The sequence below is a fragment of the Oncorhynchus gorbuscha genome, linkage group LG05 (genome assembly GCF_021184085.1).
Source record: "Oncorhynchus gorbuscha isolate QuinsamMale2020 ecotype Even-year linkage group LG05, OgorEven_v1.0, whole genome shotgun sequence".
In the NCBI taxonomy this organism is placed as follows: Eukaryota; Metazoa; Chordata; class Actinopteri; order Salmoniformes; family Salmonidae; genus Oncorhynchus; species Oncorhynchus gorbuscha.
The window spans coordinates 69,173,671-69,194,729 of record NC_060177.1 but is presented as its reverse complement, the minus strand read 5'-3'; the positions used below and the strand labels follow the sequence as shown (position 1 = coordinate 69,194,729).

Genomic DNA, 21,059 nt, shown 5'->3' with positions numbered 1-21,059 from the left:
GAGAGATGGAGTATCAGCATCAGTAGTACTAATACAACAGACCCCCACTTAATACAACACAAGACACACTTAATACAGAGACAGGGTGACCATTGTGAAAAGAGGAAGGATATGGCGCCAGATTTTACAGCCGCAAAATAAGGAACCTGTGAAAATAACTAAACAGGAAACAGAGATTGAGTGTCTCAGACAGACCACACCTACCTGGGTGAGACTGTTCCAGAGATCTTCAGTAACAGTGTTAGATCCTCTGTAGTTATCCAGGTATTTTATGAGTCCTTTCCTGAACTGACCATCTGGCAGAGTGGTTTTCAACATCAGCAGGAGGGAAGCACCCTAGAGACAGACACACATGGACAGACAGACACATTACTGATGTAACTACAGCACCAATATCCTTCACTCTACTAATCAATAAAATGTTAAGCACATAGCTCAAGACTGTACCTTCTCATAGGTGACAGAGTCAAACATCTCAGACACCTGCTCAGGTGTGGTCACCTGGGACGACACTGACACTGGGTGGGAGGAGTTTAAAGAATCTTTGGCCATGGCCTTAAAGCGCACCCCCAGGAACACATTGCCCTGGAGACAGAAGAAGGATCATCAATCCACGGTTATCTAAACCTACACGGACACAGCACCTGCATGTGTGACGTGGTGCTGCTTACTAGGTCCAGCTGTGGGAACTCTGTCATTAGGGACGTGTACTGCCAGTAGGTGGCAAAGCCTTCGTTCAGCCACAGGTCATTCCACCAACGCATCGTCACCAGGTTCCCAAACCACTGACACACAACATTACAATGGAATTAGAACAGTTTTATGACCAAACATCAAAACAGCATTAAGACTGCTGAGATACATATATGTTCCATCACCTTGTAGTAACCTACACACACACATCAGACAAACACATCAGACAAACACACACCTGGTGAGCGAGCTCGTGGGCTACGACGTTAGCGATGAGTTGTTTGTCGAGAGGAGAGGACTGGTTTCCCACCAGCAGGCTGGTCTCTCTAAAGGTGATCAGACCCCAGTTCTCCATCGCCCCCGCCAGAAAGTCTGGGATAGCAACCAGGTCTGGAGGAGGTGGAGAGAAGGAAGGAAGAGTAGAGAGAGAGGGATGGAAAGGTGGAGGGGTAAATACCAAGGCATATTTTGTGTCTCATTATCGAAAATATTACACTTTTCTCACACATTTTCAAATGAATCTACAATACAAGTCAAGGGTTCTGAATACATTCAGAACCCTTGACTTTTTCCCAAAAATTTTACATTACAGCCTTAATCCAACATTTTTATTTTTTTAATTTTTTTATCCCTAATCGATGAGTTTATTGTGTGAAGGCTGAGTGTCTGTGTGTTGTGTCTTTGTGTCACCTCTCACCTAGTTTCCTCAGAGGGTAGTCGATGTGAAAGAAGGTGTTGTAGAAGTGCAGCAGTGTGGAGGCTGTGTCCAGAGCATAGTGTGTATGTTCCTTCTTCTCTGGCACAGAGTACACTGACACCTAGAACACACACACACACCATAGAAATGGAATGAATACAATAGATCCCAAAATAGGGGGATAGGCACAGAGTAGACCGTTGCATTCCAGTGTTTTGCAGGTCATATAAATAGTGTGAATAGATTGTGAGGCAGGGATTCTGTATGTACCAGTGTATTGGAGACGTTTCTAGTAATGCTGGTGAAGTTGGCTACGATGAAGGCCACCAGGTAGGTGCTCATATTAACGCCAGTCTGCTCAAACTCATCCTCCAATAGGCCGCTGGGTAATGTAGTCGTCTTAGCCTGGGGAACACAACAACAGTTATATTAACAGATGATTTAATCACTGGCATTCTTCATGTCAAGTGTCTCCAGTAATCACTTGATATCACGTATTTGATTTTGTAATGTATTGATGCAGGTTTACCACTTAAAAATACACTGGTGCAGGCAAACTCTCAAGCACACACACACACACACACACACACACACACACACACACACACACACACACACACACACACACACACACACACACACACACACACACACACAACCTGGGGCATGTTGGACAGAGTGATGTATCCAGGCTCCCTTGTGATCCTGACCAGGAAAGTGGCTTTGAAAGCCGGCTCATCAAAACAGGGGAAGGCCTTCCTGGCTGCCTGGGGCTCAAACTGGGTGGCAGCTAGGACCCTGAGGAGAGGGTGGCCAGAGTAACACTCGGGGAGCAAGGACTAGGCTCAAACTGGAGTTGTAGTTTACTACGTCAACAAACATTGTCAAGTTTACATACTATTACAGAATAGTTTTAAAAATAATTTTGCTTACCTCTTTGCTCCAGTCTTGTCGTTGTAGGAGCTGTTGTAGAAGCCGTCATAGGTGTGTGAGAGGTTGGCTGCGTAGTCCAACGTTAACACACACACCTGGCCTACCTTTAGATCCTCTGGGAAGCTGACAGCTATCTGCTGCCATGGTTTATACTCCAACACCTTCACATCAACACTCTTACCCTCACCAACCTGGAAGGGTTATAGTAAAAACAGCATTTAATAAAGGTAAAACATCATCTAATAAAACATCCCCATCGAGGGAAAACATCCCCATCGAGGTAAAACAATTTATCTTCACAGGGGAAGCAAATCTTACTATCTCTATACTGCTAGTGAGACAGTTACACACTGTGCATTAATATCATAATAATTACAGTTAAAAATCGAAATCTATAAAGATTTATTTCTCTTCATATTATTTTCTACTAAATAGCAATGGCACAGCTGATCATAGACTACCTGGAAGGTTGCCTTGGTGATAATGAGTTCAGAGCTGTGCAGAACTATGCGCTTGGTGTCGTGTAGTATTGTCATGTTGATGACAGTGCGGCCAGTGAAGGTCATGGAAGTCAGGTTAGGGGTCAAGGAGAGGTCATAGTTCACAGGCCGTACACTGGCTGGGAGTCGGAGCTCATTCCAGGGAAACAGCTCCCCATTGGTGCTGTTAGGATAGGATGGATCCATAGGAGTGGAGGAGTTATCCTTACCACAGCCAGCCTGGGGAGAAAGAGGATCAACACAAGTGAATATACACAGTTACTTCAGAAAGTATTCACACACCTTGATTTTGTTGTGTTACAGCCTGAATTTGAAATTGATTCAATTGACAATGTGTGTCACTGCACTACACACACAATACCCCAGAATGTCAAAGTGGAATTTTTTAAACAAATTAATTCAAAATTAAAGCTGCAATGTTTTGAGTCAGTAAGTATTCAGCCCCTTCGTTATGGCAAGTCTAAATAAGTTCAGGAGTAAACGTGCTTAACAAGTCACATACCGTATTAAGATGCATGGACTCACTCTGTGTGAAATAATTGTGTTTAACATGGTTTTTGAACGACTACATCAACTCTGTACCCCACGCATACAGATAATTGTAAGGTCCCTCAGTTGAACAGTGAATTTCAAGAACAGATTCAACTAAAGACCTGGGAGGACTTCCAATGCCTCGCAAAGAAGGGCACCTTCTAGATGGGTAAAATAAAAAGAAGCAGACATTGAATATTCCTTTGATCATGGTGAAGTTAATAATTACACTTTGGATGGTGTATCATTACACCCAGCCACTATACAGATACAGGTGTCCTTCCTAACTCAGTTACCAGAGAGGAAGGAAACCGGTCAGGGATTTCACCATGAGACCAATGGTGACTTTATAAACAGGTACAGTGTTTAATGGCTGTGATAGGTGAAAACTTAGGATGGATCATTAACATTGTAGTTACTCTAAAATACTAACCTAAATTACACAGAGTGAAAAGAAGGAAGCCTGAACAGAATACAAATATTCTAAAACATGCATCCTAAGGCACTAAAGTAAAAGTGCAAAAACTTGGCAAAGAAATTAACTTTATGTCCAGAATACAAAGCATTATGTTTGGGGCAAATCCTACACGTCACTGAGTACCACTCTTCATATTTTCAAGCATGTTGGTGGCTGCATCATGTTATGGGTATGCTTGTCATCGGCAAGTACGAGGTTTTCTGGGATAAAAAAAAACGGAATAGAGCACAGGCACAATCTTAAAAAAACTTGGTTCAGTCTGCTTTCCAACAGACACTGGGAGACACATTCTCCTTTCAGCAGGACAATAACCTAAAACAGGGTTTGAATCATTTGCGAATAATTTGCAAATAATGTACAATCCAGGTGTGCAAAGCTCTTAGAGACTTACCCAGAAAGACTCACAGCTGTAATCACTGCCAAAGGTGATTCTAACATGTATTAATTCAGTGGAGTAAATACTTAGGGAAATGTGATGTCTTGTATTTCATTTTTTGATAAATTTGCTAAAATTTCTAAAAACTTGTTTTCCCTTGTCATTCTGGGGTAATGTGTGTAGATGTGTGAGAAAAAAATACATATTTGAACTCAAATTATATTTATCACATGCGCCGAATACAACTGGTAGACTTGACAATGAAATGCTTGCTTACGAACCTTCCCCAACAATGCAAAAATAATCCAAAATAAAATAGTAACTAACACGAGAGGAATAAAATACACAAGAATGGAGGTATATACAGGGAGTACCAGTACCAGATCAATGTACAGAGGTACGAGGCAATTGAATGCATTTTAAATTCAGGCTGTAACACAACAAAATGTGGAATAAGTCCAGATGTATGAATACTTTCTGAAGGCACCGTGTGTACAGTTGAAGTCTGAAGTTTACATACACTTAGGATGGAGTCATTAAAACTCGTTTTTCAAACACTCCAAACATTTCTTGTTAACAAACTATAGTTTTGGCAAGTTGGTTAGGACATCTACTTTGTGCATGACAAAAGTCATTTTTCCAACAATTGTTAACAGACAGATTATTTCACTTAATCACAATTCCAGTGGGTCAGAGGTTTACATACACTAAATTCACTGTGCATTTAAACAGCTTGGAAAATTCCAGAAAATAACGTCATGGCTTTAGAAGCTTCTGATAGGCTAATTGACATCATTTGAGTCAATTGGAGGTGTACCTGTGGATGAATTTCAAGGCCTACCTTCGAACTCAGTGCCTCTTTGCTTGACATCATGGAAAAATCAAAAGAAATCAGCCAAGACTTCCCAAGGCTGGTTCATCCTTGGGAGCAATTTCCAAATGCCTGAAGGTTCCACGTTCATCTGTACAAACAATAGTACGCAAGTATAAACACCATGGTACCACCAGCCATCATACCGCTCAGGAAGGGGACGCGTTCCGTCTCCTAGAGATGAACGTACTTTGGTGGGAAAGTGCAAATCAATCCCAGAACAGCAGATGATGCTGGAGGAAACGTGCAAAAAATTCAAAAGCATCTATATCCACAGTAAAACGAGTCCTATATCGACATAACCTGAAAGGCCGCTCAGCAAGGTAGAAGCCACAGCTTCAAAACCGCCATAAAAAGCCAGACGGTTTGCAACTGCACATGGGGACAAAGATCACTCTTTTTGGAGAAATGTCCTCTGGTCTGATGAAACAAAAATAGAACTGTTTGGTCATAATGACCATCGTTATGTTTGGAGGAAAAAGGGGGAGGCTTGCAAGCTGAAGAACACCATCCCAACCGTGAAGCACAGGGGTGGCAGCATCATGGGTGCTTTGCTGCAGGAGGGACTGGTGCACGTCACAAAATAGATGGCATCATGAGGCAGGAAAAGTATGTGGATATATTGAAAAAACATCTCAAGACATCAGTCAGGAAGTTAAAGCTTGGTCGCAAATGGGTCTTCCGCAAATGGGTCTTCCAAATGGACAAACATACTTCCAAAGTTGTGGCAAAATGGCTGAAGGATAACAGAGTCAAGGTATTGGAGTGGCCATCACAAAGCCCTGACTTCAATCCTATAGAAAATGTGTGGGCAGAACTGAAAAAGCGTGAGCGAGAAAGGAGGCCTACAAACCTGACTCAGTAACACCAGCTCTGTCAGATGGAATGGGCCAAAATTCACCCAACTTATTGTGGGAAGCTTGTGGAAGGCTACTCAAAACATTTGACCCAAGTTAAACAATTTAAAGGCAATGCTACCAAATACTAATTCAGTGTATGTAAACTTCTGACCCACTGGAAATGTGATGAAAGAAATACAAGCTGAAATAAATAATTATTTACTATTATTCTGACATGTCACATTCTTAAAATAAAGTGGTGATCCTAACTGACCCAAGACAGGGTATTTTTACTAGGATTAAATGTCAGGAATTGTGAAAATGTATTTGGATAAATGTATTTGGCTAAGGTGTATGTAAACTTCTGACTTCAACTGTATACACACACCATCTTGCCCTTTTGGCACTGGTGCCACTTCCCATACCTGTGGGGGCCAATGCAGGAGCCACACACTTTTCACATACACAAACCCCCGACACTCCAACACACACACATACACACCCCTACCTTAGTTAAGGTACAGCCAGGCAGGAAGTAGAGAGCCATCGCCATGGATGCGACCAGTACCAAGATGAACACGCCCACCACCAGCATACGAGCCGAGGGGCAGGAACATAACCTGGCCAAAAAACAAAAAAACAGTATTTACAAATCTATAAATAGAATATTACTGTTTATGTCTGTTTTTAATTTACTTTAAAGTGTACTGGGATGTTTAAATTCACTTTAAATCAAGTTTGATTGGATTTGAAAAGTAAAAACGACCTGGATGGAGCCTGTCTGTTGTAAGGGGAGGGGCTAGGATTGTGGGTGGAGCTTCTGTTCATGAAGGACATGCCCAGTAGGCGGGCTGACGACTCATAGTCCTCCTCCTCATCGTCCAGGTCGTTCTCTCCCAGACCTCGCACCAGCAGACGGGAGCTACGGGGCTCGTACACCACCTCATCTGGTTCCAACGCCTGGAGGGAGGTGGAAGAGGGGGGACAATGTGAAAATCTGGAAAAAGTCAGTTAGAAGAGACGATACAACTGATGGGTGGATGGGTTAATGTCAGTGCTGTATAGTATGTAATTACCGAGAAGGCTGTAGAGTCTTTAGCCAGGTCCACCACGTCAGGTTCCTCCTCAAACATACTGTTCTCTATCATGTTCCTGGGCAGGGACGCTCGCTCTGGTTACACAAACAAAAAAAAAAGTTCACACACACACACACACACACACACACACACACACAGGCGTTCAATAAAATGTGTGTGTGGCTCCATTTCTATTGATCATCCCCTATGTCTCTACAGACAAACGCTCAACTCTCTCCAATTCAATAACAACAACAGTTGTCAAACTGTATAAAATGTCCCATTCTCTCCTGTAATAAGAGCAAGTATTCTGAAGTCCCAGCGTGTGTGTGAATAGTTGGTGTACCATGTAGGCTAAGTGAAGAGCAAGAACAAAGCCATCTCATACACCTAGTACGTTCGTTCCATTGTGTGTTTTCCATTGGGAGAAAGCGTGCGTGTTGGTAGGGCCGAGCTGCCTACACTAAGTTAACAAGAGAATGAAGCCATCAGTTTCCCCTATCCCTTCCTGCAGCAGACATAGTTCTGATTCAGAGGTCATCTGGTCTGCAGCCAGTCTTGCTCCTAATAATACGGAGCTGAATATCTTTCCTATGTAAATAATACCCAGATCAAAAGAACCATAACAACCTTAGATTTTTCTGACTCACACCAACCCGACAGACCTAATGTCATGTTAGAACAACTAGTATTATAGTGTCAAATGAGGTGTTCTATAAATGTGGTATGTGTTATTCAGACCAAATGACAGCACCTCAAAGTGAAACAGCAAGGGCTGTAACGGAAGCAGCAGTGAAATGGAAAGTGTCAGCAGCAGCTCACCACACTTTTCCTGTTTTCACCAAACATACATAGAAACACAGACATATCCTATAGCCTACACCACTTAGCTAGAGCCACGCAGACCTGAAGTTTGAGGCCAGTGCAGGGTATATAAGGCCAAGTAGGTGAAGCTGTGTTTGAGTGAAAAACAACCTGGCTGTCTGTCAGCTGAACAAGGCATAACCTCTGGGCATTTCAGCTCCATACATAGGCCTACTAGTCCACTCACAATGTCCAGGACAGGATTCCCCCCATCAGTTAGGCTTTTCACAAAGGCTTTGTGCATTCTGAATTGCGGCAGGCTAGGCTAATGAAATAACATACTTGGAATATTTTTAAAATAGTCAATTAAGCTTTAATGAAAAAGCTCCCACAGAGAAAGACAGCTGTGTCTATTGACTAGTAGTGTGTGTGTCTGTGTTCTAATCCGAAAAGACAGAAGTCCTTTATTTGCTGTAATAAAGCTGTTGAGCCATAAAGCAGACAAGCACAGAGCTAGAGCAGGAGAGTACAGTCAGTGCTACTGAGCAGACAGAAAGAACCTTCTGGTCCTTATCAGGTTAAGCGCACACACACACACACACACACACACACACACACACACACACACACACACACACACACACACACACACACACACACACCAGTCGTGTCTTTGGCTATGTCGGATTAAGTGATATGACATGCTATTCTATAAAATAATTTCTCTGTAATTAATATTACCTGATTGAGCTAATCATGTAAATGTAATTAACTAGAGTCGGGGCACCACAAAATAATATTTATAGAGCTGTTATCTTCCAAATAAACTCTTAAAGACCTAGTAATATTTTACATTAATAGCAGTCAATATTAATCGTCATCTTAATTCAGTCTCATCTGAAAGTTGTAAATTCTTGGTTATCTGCACGAACCCTGGCTAACAAGTTGAATCAGCAATACAAAATTGGGTTTAATTATTTATTTACTAAATACCTAACTAATCACACAGAATTACACATACACATATTTAAATCATAACTTGATTACAAATTACGTCATAAAGGAAAACGTCCCTAGCAGGCGGAACAGATATGACAGCTGGTTACACAACAGAAAAGGGCTGGGTTTGAGTGAAAGAGCGGGAAGACTGAGGAACAAAGGGCGAAGCTGTGCTATCGTAAATACAGTATCTTATGCATTCTAAATTACCGCCCATTTGGAAAAGGAAAATGCAATAAATATTTACACTGAGCTGCGCTTCGGTAGGTTGGTGGTAGATGGAAGGCAGTGTTGCCCAAACGAGTCCTTAGAAGAATGTCTCTGCTGGTAAATTGAATACGTTGTAGTAACATTGTTGTGTGATAGACGGGATACTCTGTCTGTTCCTTCCTAACCCTCGTTTGCAGCGGCTGTTGCTAACTCAACGGCTAGGAGGTATCACTTCTGTAGTGAATAAGAGTTCAAAGTTCATACCATTCGCAACCAAAGCTCACGCTGATGTTGGCTTCGTTCTGTAGTTATTATCTGAACCATTCTGACATCGGACCGTCGTCCTCACATCCTCGGAACAGGAGGTTATATTGTCGTCAAGGCTTTATATAGGAAGAGAGAGGAGGGCGTGTATGAAATTTTTATAGCCCATGTCCCTTCACAGGGTTGAGCAGAGCCCTACCTTATGAAAACCCAAATCTCACATTTTAGAAGCTAAAATCACATTTCATCCCATCACAAATTATTTCATATTCAAACATTTCAATTGACTAACAATTCCATGTGAATCAAATAACTCTGATGTGTAGACTTTACACTGTAGAGTTTATGTAATCTTATCATTGATGAGAATGTCTCAGACGACAACCGAACTGACATCATATTCATTAAGTACCACCGCATATGTTCAATTGGTCGGATTACCAGAATATAGTTAATTTCCCCCCACCTTCTGATGTTCCCAGAATCTCTCTGTTAACCAAGGGGTTTGCAAATGTAACATCAGTAGGGTAGAGAGAGGAAAAAGGGGGGAAATAGGTATTTATGACTGTCATAAACCTACCCCCAGGCCAATGTCATGACACACCACAGAGATGGGATAAGGATCCCAATCAAATGTACAGGCCTGAACAAGTAACCAGTTGACTGAATTTAGAGGAAAATAAAATATGATTGAGTTGTGTAGGATAAACTCAACTGTGACATAATGGAGCCTGCCTTCTCGGGTGTGTCACTTGCAGTTGCTAGTGCGTATGTTGAACAGGGCTCGGCGTGTCTCCAACAGCTCGATGTGCTTTTAGAACAGATAAACAAATGCACTAAGCTAAAGCAGTCACAGACTGTCAATACCACTACACACTGCTTGGCCTAGGCTGGCCTGAGTAACCAAAACAAGAGGAGATAGCATCTTTGAGTAGCAGAAAATTGTGGACTACATATCCAATTCTGACTTATTTGATCAATGATTGTTGTTATTTACAGGAGATACATGTAACATCTCCACCTTGCAACTAACACCAAATGTCTATTACATTTCACAGGGATAGACATTAAGGTCTGAGAAAGGCACTTGTCCATGAGGCGAGTCAGAAGTATTTTTGGGACAAAAATTAAGATCGCATGCCCAAAAATGCTATTTACACCTACACACAGGAGAGGAACCAGAAAGACCAAACTACTGGAATTATTTGCATTTTGTTGTTACCAGTGAGCGATAGCAGTAGTAGCAAAGGAATAGAAATCCACAAGAGTAAAACATATTTTAGAATGCTGGCTAATACATGCACACATACAACAGTCCTCTGATGACGACTGGAAGAAAAAAAACATCCAGCTTGCATCACATTAGAAATAAACTCAACTCAAGACAGGCTTTACCTTGGCATATAGCCCAGTGGGCTAAACCAATCTGAGTCCTCACTTTCCTGAGTAGTAGGGTTTAATATTTTCCTGGTATTTTACAAATGTTCCATCCATCCCGAGAATAAATCCCCTTTCACCCGGCATAAACTGGTATTTCCGGCCAAAATTGTTAGTGTCATTCTAAAGCATTTAAATATGTCTGGATTTCATTAGAGCTTTGATCGGCATGAAAATTAAAGTCTGATGCTACCTGAGCCATTCATTAAAGACATTTTATGACCCCTACATTAAATACATTTTATGAGCCCAAGCCCAAATGATTGTGCCATCATTCAATACGTCGCCTATGATATGATATATAGGATACCATACATTACGCACAACAGAAAAACGCACAACAGAAAAACACAAAAGCCCATAGATGTAGCTATGCTCTCTTGGGTAAATAAATTAAACAAGTTCCAGGAGGCTAATCTTTTTTTGGTCTGGACTGTATTACGTTACTGTATTGTATTATACAAACTGGAATTACGCACGTCGTTCAGACCATGAAGCTGGGAGAGAACATGCAATGCTGGTACAGGAGATGCAGCCTACAAAGTTAGCATTATAGGCTAGCGAATTTAATTCGAATTTTGAAATATAATAGGGCCTATTTAAAAAAAATTGAATAATTAAGTATTAGTAGGCTGACACGTACACTACCGTTCAAAAGTTTGGGGTCACTTAGGGATGTCCTTGTTTTTGAAAGAAAAGCTCATTTTCTTGACCATTAAAATAACATCAAATTGATCAGAAATACAATGTAGACATTGTTAATGTTGTAAATGACTATTGTAGCTGGAAACAGCAGATTTTTTAAATGGAATATAGGCCCATTATCAGAAACCATCACTCCTGTGTTCCAATGGCACGATGTGTTAGCTAATCCAAGTTTATCATTTTAAAAGGCTAATCGATCATTAGAAAACCATTTTGCAATTACCTTAGCACAGCTGAAAACTGTCGTGCTGATTAAAGTCTTCTTTAGACTAGTTGAGTATCTGGAGCATCAGCATTTGTGGGTTCGATTACAGGCTCAAAATGGCCAGAAACAAAGAGCTTTCTTCTGAAACTCGTCAGTCTATTTTTGTTCTGAGAAATGAAGGCTTTTTCATGCGAGAAATTGCCAAGAAACTGAAGATCTCGTACAACGTTGTGTACTACTCCCTTCACAGAACAGCGCAAACTGGCCCTAACCAGAATATAAAGCAGAGTGGGAGGCCCCGGTGCACAACAGAGCAAGAGGACAAGTAGATTAGACTGTCTAGTTTGAGAAACAGACGCCTCACAAGTCCTCAACTGGCTGGTCAGTCTGGTCGACATGGATCATTGTAAAAATAAATAAACAAAAAATCTATTGACAATGAAAATGAGGGGGAAGAGCTGGAAAACAACGTGACAGCTATGATAAAACAACCACCAGAAAATCAGAAAGATAACGGTGAGGAAATGCAGCTAGCTAATGTGGCTCCGGTGGCTAAAAGAAGGATACGGTCGATTCAAGAACACAGAAAGTTCCAAGAAAAATGGACAGAAGATTTTTGTTGTACTGCATGGTGGGACTAGCTCACTTTGTCTTATTTGCCAGAAGGCAGTCAATCGTTTTAAACGAGCAAATTTATAGCGACATTCCCAGTCACACCATGACAAAAAATATCTGCCACAAAGCAACCTCCGAAACAACAAGCGCTACTCAAAGGACAAAAACAAATCAACAGATCTAACGCTGTTGCAGAGAAAACGACAGAGGCAACACATGAGATTACTAGGATACTCGCAAGAAACAAGGCGGCCTTCACAGACACGACAATGTAAAATAATGTTTTTTTGGCCTCAGCCTAAATATTGTATGCCGATTTCACAAACAGGGAAGCTATTTTAAAGCAAATGAAGGGACTGCAACTCTGCAAGAGAGAGGATATTCCCGTTTCATTGAATCATTCATCAGGAAGCACTTGTGGCGAAACTCAAAGTGTAACGCACAGAATTTGATGCAGCAAATTTGTTCGCGTAGTGAACATTATTATTGCGAGGGCACTGAATCACCGGCAATTCTGCCAGTTGCTGGAGGAAACCCAGACAGAATACAGCAACATGATATTTTATAATGTGGTGATATGGCTGTCTGGTGGCAGAGTTTTGGAAAGATTTTCCCTCAAATCCGTGAATTTGTTGCAAGCAATGCCAGAGGAGCCTGAGCTGGATGATCCACAGTGGATAGTAAAGCTGGCTTTTTGAACTGACTTCACCTGAACAATGAATCCCCAACTCCAAGGGAAAGCGAAAACTCTATGCAAAATGCTGCGTGTGGTCATAGCATTTCAAAATAAAATCACCACACGGTTCATACCTGACAAGACTATTTCTTTTGTGCATGTGTTGGAAGAGTTGGAGTTTGAGTCTAGATTCAAAGATAACGATATTAAGAACCCCTTTCATGTGCCAGTGTCATCGCTAGCCCCAGTCATCACAGCCCTCTGTCCTGACCGTGCTGGACTAGAGAGTGAGATAGTGTCATCTCTGACCCCAGTCATCACAGCCCTCTGTCCTGACCGTGCTGGACTAGAGAGTGAGATAGTGGAGGCAATGACACATTGCAAGGTGAACTAAGATCAGATGTTTCTGGGGCCTTGTGTCAGACTCATAGTATCCACGTCTGAAGCAGTGTGTGCAAAGGGTGACAATTTTTGTCAGCACTTATTCATGTGAAACAACATTTTCAACAATGAACATTGTGAAATAAAAACAAAAACAGACTGGCCAATGCATACCTGATTTGCCTCGCAAGGATAGCAACAACAGACTATACATTTACAATGAATTCAGTCAAGGAGCAGAAGGGACCTTTTCACTCATCCAACTTATGGGTCTTATACATGTGATGTAGCATATTTGGTGTGTGTATGTTTATATTTACATGTGCTCAATTTCTCTGAATTTGCTCTGAATTGATCATTGTTAATATTGGAAATAGAAGTACAACAAACGAAAGATGTGTGCAGCCCTCTGAATGATCGTCTCAACCCCAAGTAGCCCCCTTACAAAAAAATAGTGAGTAACACTGCTTTAATGGGTTAAATATATAGGCCCTCGGCTGAAAAGGGTCAAAAGTTAACCCTGAGCTCAGCCTGACTGGGGACTGAGAATTAAAGCTACAGATCACAGTCTACTCAGGCAAACTCTGTCAGAGATACACTGGCTATTTTAATTTAGCTGTACTCCAAGGCCAGGCGTAGCTAGTCATGTTTCTATCAGCTAACGTACCCATCATTACAAGTGTATGAATGCTGATTAGTTCGTACCAAAACTGCTGCCTGGCTGTCAACAGCCTGACACTTGTTGACTTGGAACGTTATGTGGGTAACCGTCCGCAAGCTAAAATGCTAGTTAGCTAACTAACTAACGTTACTACAGAAATTGTGGCTGGCTGGAAATTATGGGGAGCAGCTAGGAAGCGTCATCATTATTCCTTACCACTGTCAAATGGGTCCTCCATGACAAGATATCTGCAAGAGCCGAGCTGTCCTCACTTCTGGCTGGCTGGCTGGCTGAGCTATCAGCCCCGATCAGTCCACTGTGTTGCTGCAGTCTGTGGGCTAACTTGGCTGGTAGCTACTTATGACACACTAGCTAGCTGCCACAAACACGGTTGGTGAAGTTATTAGCGTATGCGATCAAATTAATTAAATATGATCAACCATCCAAACGACATTCTGTCACCAAACTATTCGCCATGCATTTAAATGACTGCTTGCTTCCTTCCTTCGTCTCCGCCCGGCAATGACTGTAGGGAAGAGAGGCCCAACTTGGCGGAAAATCTGTCTACCTCCAGCAGGTGGCGTTGTTTTGCCCACCAAGCAAGGGAGTTTTTGTATGGAGACCAATGAGAGTGTCGACTTTGGTCAAAAACAAAACATTGTGGCTTATTTCATACGTGAGGTTTAGTTGATCGAATATACGTTTCGTAATGCTTAAGTTCGTACGAGTGTACTGACAATTTTGAGCAAAAACACTATATCGGAGTTGTTTGGAGATGGCTAGGCATATTTTAGGGCTCCTGAGCGGTGCGGTGCAGTGGTCTAAGGCACTGCATCTCAGTGCACGAGGTGTCACTTCAGTCCCCGGTTCAAATTCAGGCTGTATTATATCTGGCCGTTATTGGGAGTCCAATAGGGCGGTGCATTATTGGCCCAGCTTTGGCCGGGGTAGGCCGTCATTATAAATAATTATTTGTTTCCTAACTGACTTGCCTAGTTAAATAAAAATGTATAATAATTCATGGCATGAGGAAAGTAGCATGCGATTGACGTCAACAACCCTCATTGAATATTCAATAAATATTACAATAATGTGCTGCTTTGTGGACAACTCCTGTTGTTTGGGCAGAGAGACATGTAATCTTGTCAGTTTATCCATACTCTCTTTCTTTCTCAATTTCAATATAAGGGGCTTTATTGGCATGGGAAACATATGTTAACATTGCCAAAGCAAGTGAAACAAAAGTAAAAACTAAATGTAAAAAAAATGTACAGTAAACATTACACTCAGAAAAGTTCCAAAAAGATAAAGACATTTCAAATGTCATATTAAGTCTATATACAGTGTTGTAACGATGTGCAAATAGTTAAAGTACAAAAGGGAAACTAAGTAAACATAAATATGGGTTGTATTTACAATGGTGTCTGTTCTTCAGTGGTTGCCCTTTTCTTGTGGCAACAGGTCACAAATCTTGCTGCTAAAAATGGCACACTATCGTATTTGACCCAAAAGAAATGGGAGTATATCAACATTTGATTTGTTTTCGAATTCTTTGTGGGCTTGAGTAATCTGAGGGAAATATTTGTCTCTATTATGGTCATACATTTGGCAGGAGGGTAGGAAGTGCAGCTCAGTTTCCACCTCATTTTGTGGGCAATGTATTTGTATTTTGTTATGGATCCCCATTAGCTGCTGCCTTGAGCTGCTGCCAAGGCAGCAGCTACTCTTCCTGGGGTCCGGCAAACTGTACGCAGTTATACAATTTTAATGCATGTGTCTGTGCCTATGTTTGCGTTGCTTCACAGTCCCCGCTGTTCCATAAGGTGTTTTTTAATCTGTTTTTTAAATCGGATTCTACTGCATCAGTTACCTGTAGTTACCTGTAGTAGTCATGACTCTATGTAGTACTGTGTGCCTCCCATAGTCTGTTCTGGACTTGGGGACTGTGAAGAGACCTCTGGTGGTATCTTGTGGGGTATGCATGGGTGTCTGAGCTGTGTGGTAGTCAAACAGACAGCTCGGTACTTTAAACATATCAATATCTCTCGTAAGTAGTGATCGCTCTGGATAAGAGCGTCTGCTAAATGACTTAAATGTAAATGTAATGAAGTCAATCTCTCCTCCACTTTGAGCCAGGAGAGATTGACATGCATATAATTCATATTTGTGCTATGTGTACATCCAAGGGCCAGCCGTGCTGCCCTGTTCTGAGCCCAAAACTTCGTGGCACCTGACCACACGACTGAACAGTGGTCCAGGTGTGACAGAACTAGAGCCTGTAGAACCTGCTTTGTTGATAGTGCTGTTAAGAAGGTAGAGCAGGGCTTTATTATGGACAGACTTCTCCCCATCTTAGCTACTGTTGTATCAATATGTTTTGACCATGCGCATATCCTGTCTTCTCTTGAGAGAGGTCTGCCTACGGAGGCCTTTCTCAATAGCAAGGCTATTCTCACTGAGTCTGTACATAGTCAAAGCTTTCCTTACGTTTGGGTCAGTCACAATGGTGAGGTAATCTGCCACTGTGTACTCTCTGTTTAGGGCCAAATAGCATTCTAGTTTAATTTTTTTCTTTTTTTTCTTTCCAATGTGTCAAATAGTTCTCTTTTTGTTTTCTCATGATTTGGTTGGGTCTAATTGTGTTGCTGTCCTGGGGCTCTGTGGGGACTGACGAGCGGCTCTGGAGCGTCCGGACTGGAGGGAGGCTCTGGAGCGTCCGGACTGGAGGGAGGCTCTGGAGCGTCCGGACTGGAGGGAGGCACAAGACGCACTGGGCTGTGCAGACCCACGGGAGACACAGTGCTTAGGGCTGGTGCCATATATCACAGACCGAGGAGACGCACTGGAGACCAGATGCGCTGAGCCGGCTTCATCCCTCCTGGCTCGATGCCCATTCTAGCCCGGCCGATACGAGGTGCTGCGATGTAGCGCACTGGGCTATGTATGCGCACTGGGGACACCTTGTGCTTCACTGCATAACACGGTGCCTGCCCGGTCACTCTCTCTCCGCGGTAAGCACGGGGAGTTGGCTCAGGTTTCCTATCTGACTTTGCCAATCTCCCCGTGACCACCCTCAATACATTTTTGGGGCTGCCTCTCAGGCTTCCTTGCCAGCCGTGTTCCCTCGTACCGCTGGTTCACCTCTCCTGCTGCCTCCGCTCTCCTGGCTGCCTCCACCTGTTCCCATGGGAGGTGATCCCTTCTGGCCAGGATCTCCTCCCATGTGTAGGATCCCTTCCCGTCCAGAATGTCCTCCCATGTCCATTCCTCCTTCTTACCACGCTGCTTGGTCCTTTAGTGGTTGGTAGTTCTGTAATGGTTATCTTGGTGGAAGAAAGAGAGGACCAAGGTGCAGCGTGGTACGTGTTCATAGTCTTTTAATTACACTGAACACTAGAACAAAAAGGAACAAACAAAACAGTCCTGTCTGGTACAGAGACAGAAAACAACTACCCACAACTCAAGGGCGAAACCAGGCTGCCTAAGTATGGTTCTCAATCAGAGACAACGATTGACAGCTGCCTCTGATTGGGAAACATACCAGGCCAAACACATAGAAATACAAACATAGAATAACAACATAGAATGCCCACGCCAACTCACGCCCTGACCAACTAAAATAAAGACATAAAAAGGAACTAAGGTCAGAACGTGACAGGGGTCTGTTTGTGTTTGTGAACAGAACCCCAGGACCAGCTTGCTTAGGGGACTCTTCTCCAGGCTCATCTCTCTGTAGTTGATGGCTTTGTTATGGAAGGTTATTGACCAAATACTTATTTTCCACCATAATTTGCAAATAAATTAATTAAAAATCCTACAATGTGATTTTCTGGATTTTTTTTCTCATTTTGTCTGTCATAGTTGAAGTGTACCTATGATGAAAATTACAGGCCTCTCTCATCTTTTTAAGTGGGAGAACTTGCACAATTGGTGGCTGAATAAATACTTTTTTGCCCCACTGTATGTAGAAGAGGGTGGGGCTCAAGCTGCATCCCTGTCTCACCCCACGGCTATCACGCCCTGATCTGTTTCACCTGTCCTTGTACTTGTCTCCACCCCCTCCAGGTGTCACTCCAGAACCCACTGGATTCTCCAATTACAGTGAATTAACTACAGGACAACCGAAAAAGGCCTGTTGTGTTGATGGTATCCTAAATAAAATAAAATATACAGACCACAATTTCCAATTGGCTATACTTAAACTCTTTAACATCATCCTTAGCTCTGGAATCTTCCCAATATTTGGAACCAAGGACTGATCATCTCAATCCACAAAAGTGGATACAATTTTGACCAATAACTACCGTGTGATATGGTCTACAGCGACCTTGGGAAAATCTTCTTCATTATCATTAACAGCAGACACGTACATTTCTTTAGTGAAAACAATGTACTGAGCAAATGTGAATTTGGCTTTTTACCAAATTACTGTACGACAGTCCACATATTCACCCTGCACACCCTGATTGACAAACAAACAAATCAAAACCAAAGCAAATTCTTCTCATGCTTTATAAATTTCAAAAAAGCCTTTGACTCAATTTGGCATGAGGGTCTGCTATACACATTGGTGGAAAGTGGTGTTGGGGGAAAAACAAATGACATAAAATCCATGTACACAAACAACACGTGTGCGGTTAAAATTGGCAAAAACACACACATTTCTTTCCACAGGGCCGTTATCAGGAATCAAGGTAAGACCCAAGTGCCGACTGTGTGAAGCAACAATGTTTATTGTAACAACAGGGGCAGGCAAACGACAGGTCAAGGCAGGCAGGGGTCGATAATCCAGAGTGGGAGCAAAGATACAGGACGGCAGGCAGGGTCAGGGTCAGGCAGAGTTCAGTAATCCAGAGTAGGAGCAAAGGTACAGGACGGCAGGCAGGGTCAGGGTCAGGCAGAGTTCAGTAATCCAGAGTAGGAGCAAAGGTACAGGACGGCAGACAGGGTCAGGGTCAGGCAGAGTTCAGTAATCCAGAGTAGGAGCAAAGGTACAGGACGGCAGGCAGGGTCAGGGTCAGGCAGAGTTCAGTAATCCAGAGTAGGAGCAAAGGTACAGGGCGGCAGGCAGGGTCAGGGTCAGGCAGAGTTCAGTAATCCAGAGTAGGAGCAAAGGTACAGGACGGCAGGCAGGGTCAGGGTCAGGCAGAGTAGGAGCAAAGGTACAGGACGGCAGGCAGGGTCAGGGTCAGGCAGAGTTCAGTAATCCAGAGTAGGAGCAAAGGTACAGGACGGCAGGCAGGGTCAGGGTCAGGCAGAGTTCAGTAATCCAGAGTAGGAGCAAAGGTACAGGACGGCAGGCAGGGTCAGGGTCAGGCAGAGTGGTCAGGCGGGTGGGGTCAGGACAGGCAAGGGTCAAAAACCAGGAGGGCGAGGAAAAGAGGCTGGGAAATAACAGGAGCTGACAGGACAAATGCTGGTAAACCTGACAAACAAGGAGAACTGAACCAGACAGACAGAAAACACAGGTATAAATACACAGAGGATTCAATCCAGTGGGTTCTGGTAGTCTTTCAGAGTTGATTCTAAGATTTGTATTTGATCATTAATATGTTTTTGCTGTTTGTTCTTTGATATAGGGCCAAAAAGATTGGAGAAGTGGTTTATCCATACATCTCCGTTTTGGATAGATAAGTCTTCGTGTTGGTCACGCCCTGACCTTAGAGAGAAGTCTTATTTCTCTATTCGGTTAGGTCAGGGTGTGATGTGGGATGGGCATTCTATGTTTTGTGTTCTATGTTTCTTTATTTCTATGTTTTGGCCGGGTATGGTTCTCAATCAGGGAGGGGGGTTGTTTGTCTCACACTGGCCTGTCTCTCTCTCTCTCTCTCTCTCACACACACACACACACACTGCACAGGAGGTCAGGAGTCACATGACGTAAGATGATGTCCCCATGGCCCAAAGCCAGCATGTGACTGAGCTTTGGCTACTTCCCTGTCATTAACAATGAAAATAATGTGTGAGTTGAGATAAATAAAAGAGATGATTTGGACAGCAAAATGTACATGATATTGTTATGAGACGCAGTGATAATTTATGAGATGGAACTGTTAAGCAGGCATAGTGTGCCTATAAAGGCCAATACAGCACGGCTAAGAACGCTGCCTGTCCAATCAGCATCGAGGATCCTAACAATCAGTTTTATAACAAGCGATTGCTAACAGTCAGTCACCACACACAGTTTAGCGTGTCACAGCACTTCAGAAACATTACATGTGTATGCATCTGCAAATGTGCATTTGCTTAGAAGTTCATTATTGGTCAGTGTAGCCAAGATATTTGAATTGCTAGAGCACTGGAGGTAGTGCTCCTGCCCTGCAACTGTGTGTCTGATTTCAGGAAGTAGTTGTTTTTGTGAACAGAGACGGAAGAGGAAGCGAGACATTCACTAAGCAGACCAGACCCAGCTGCCATTGCATTGGTGCCTATGGGAGAGCCACCCCATTAAGCAGACCGGAACTGCTTTTTATTCAATAGTAAACGGTCTGAGTGGGACATCTTAATTTATCCACAATCTTTGGCTGTACTGCTCCAACAGCTTTTTCTTATTTTTCAGGCCAATCCATCAGCACCATCATCCCAGACACACTGTACCCCTCCAATTCATATACCGCCCCAACAGATCCACAGATGACGCAATCTTTATTGCACTCTACACTGCCCTCTCCCACCTGGACAAGAGTTTGAGTTTATTTTATTTTTACAGGGACAGTGCACATTAATCAACGTTTCAGTAAACGTGCCGGTTTTAGCCAGCCGGCAATCATTGAGCAGTGAGCACATGCAGAGCAACATAGGACAAACAAGACATAGCATACAGACAGAACAACATAGGACAAGCAAGACGTAGCATACAGATAGAACAAAAAGCAACAAGACAAGTTGAAGAACTATGTGAGAATGCTGTTCATTGACTTCAGCTCAGCATTCAACACCATAGTGCCCTCCAAGCTCATCACTAAGCTAAGGACACTGGGACTGAACACCTCCCTCTGCAACAAGATTGTGGACTTCCTGACGGGCCACCCTCCAGATGGTGAGGGAAGGCAACAACAGATTCCGCAGGCTGACCCTCAACACGGGGGCCCCTCAAGGGTGTGTGCTT

The 21,059-nt window shown here is 42.9% G+C and overlaps 1 protein-coding gene across 3 annotated transcripts in view; it reads right to left on the bottom strand.

Annotated features, from left to right (window-relative positions):
* LOC124036411 (leucyl-cystinyl aminopeptidase-like) overlaps positions 1-14,513 on the bottom strand; it is a 28,361-nt gene extending 13,848 nt beyond the window's left edge. The window contains exons 1-13 of one of the 3 annotated variants that reach the window (XM_046350973.1): positions 14,168-14,513; positions 6,995-7,089; positions 6,685-6,878; positions 6,427-6,538; positions 2,785-3,042; positions 2,324-2,514; positions 2,050-2,188; positions 1,661-1,795; positions 1,391-1,511; positions 932-1,083; positions 672-785; positions 448-585; positions 205-336 (exon numbers count right to left, since the gene is read on the bottom strand). In XM_046350973.1, coding sequence (XP_046206929.1) covers positions 205-336; positions 448-585; positions 672-785; positions 932-1,083; positions 1,391-1,511; positions 1,661-1,795; positions 2,050-2,188; positions 2,324-2,514; positions 2,785-3,042; positions 6,427-6,538; positions 6,685-6,878; positions 6,995-7,089; positions 14,168-14,189 — 1,803 coding nt within the window. In that variant the 5' untranslated portion in view covers positions 14,190-14,513. Of the gene's footprint in view, positions 1-204; positions 337-447; positions 586-671; positions 786-931; positions 1,084-1,390; positions 1,512-1,660; positions 1,796-2,049; positions 2,189-2,323; positions 2,515-2,784; positions 3,043-6,426; positions 6,539-6,684; positions 6,879-6,994; positions 7,090-9,044; positions 9,108-9,271; positions 9,291-14,167 lie in introns of those variants that run through there. The other 2 variants (XM_046350975.1, XM_046350974.1) reach the window with 2 other exon arrangements.
* Between the last annotated feature and the right edge of the window lie 6,546 nt (positions 14,514-21,059).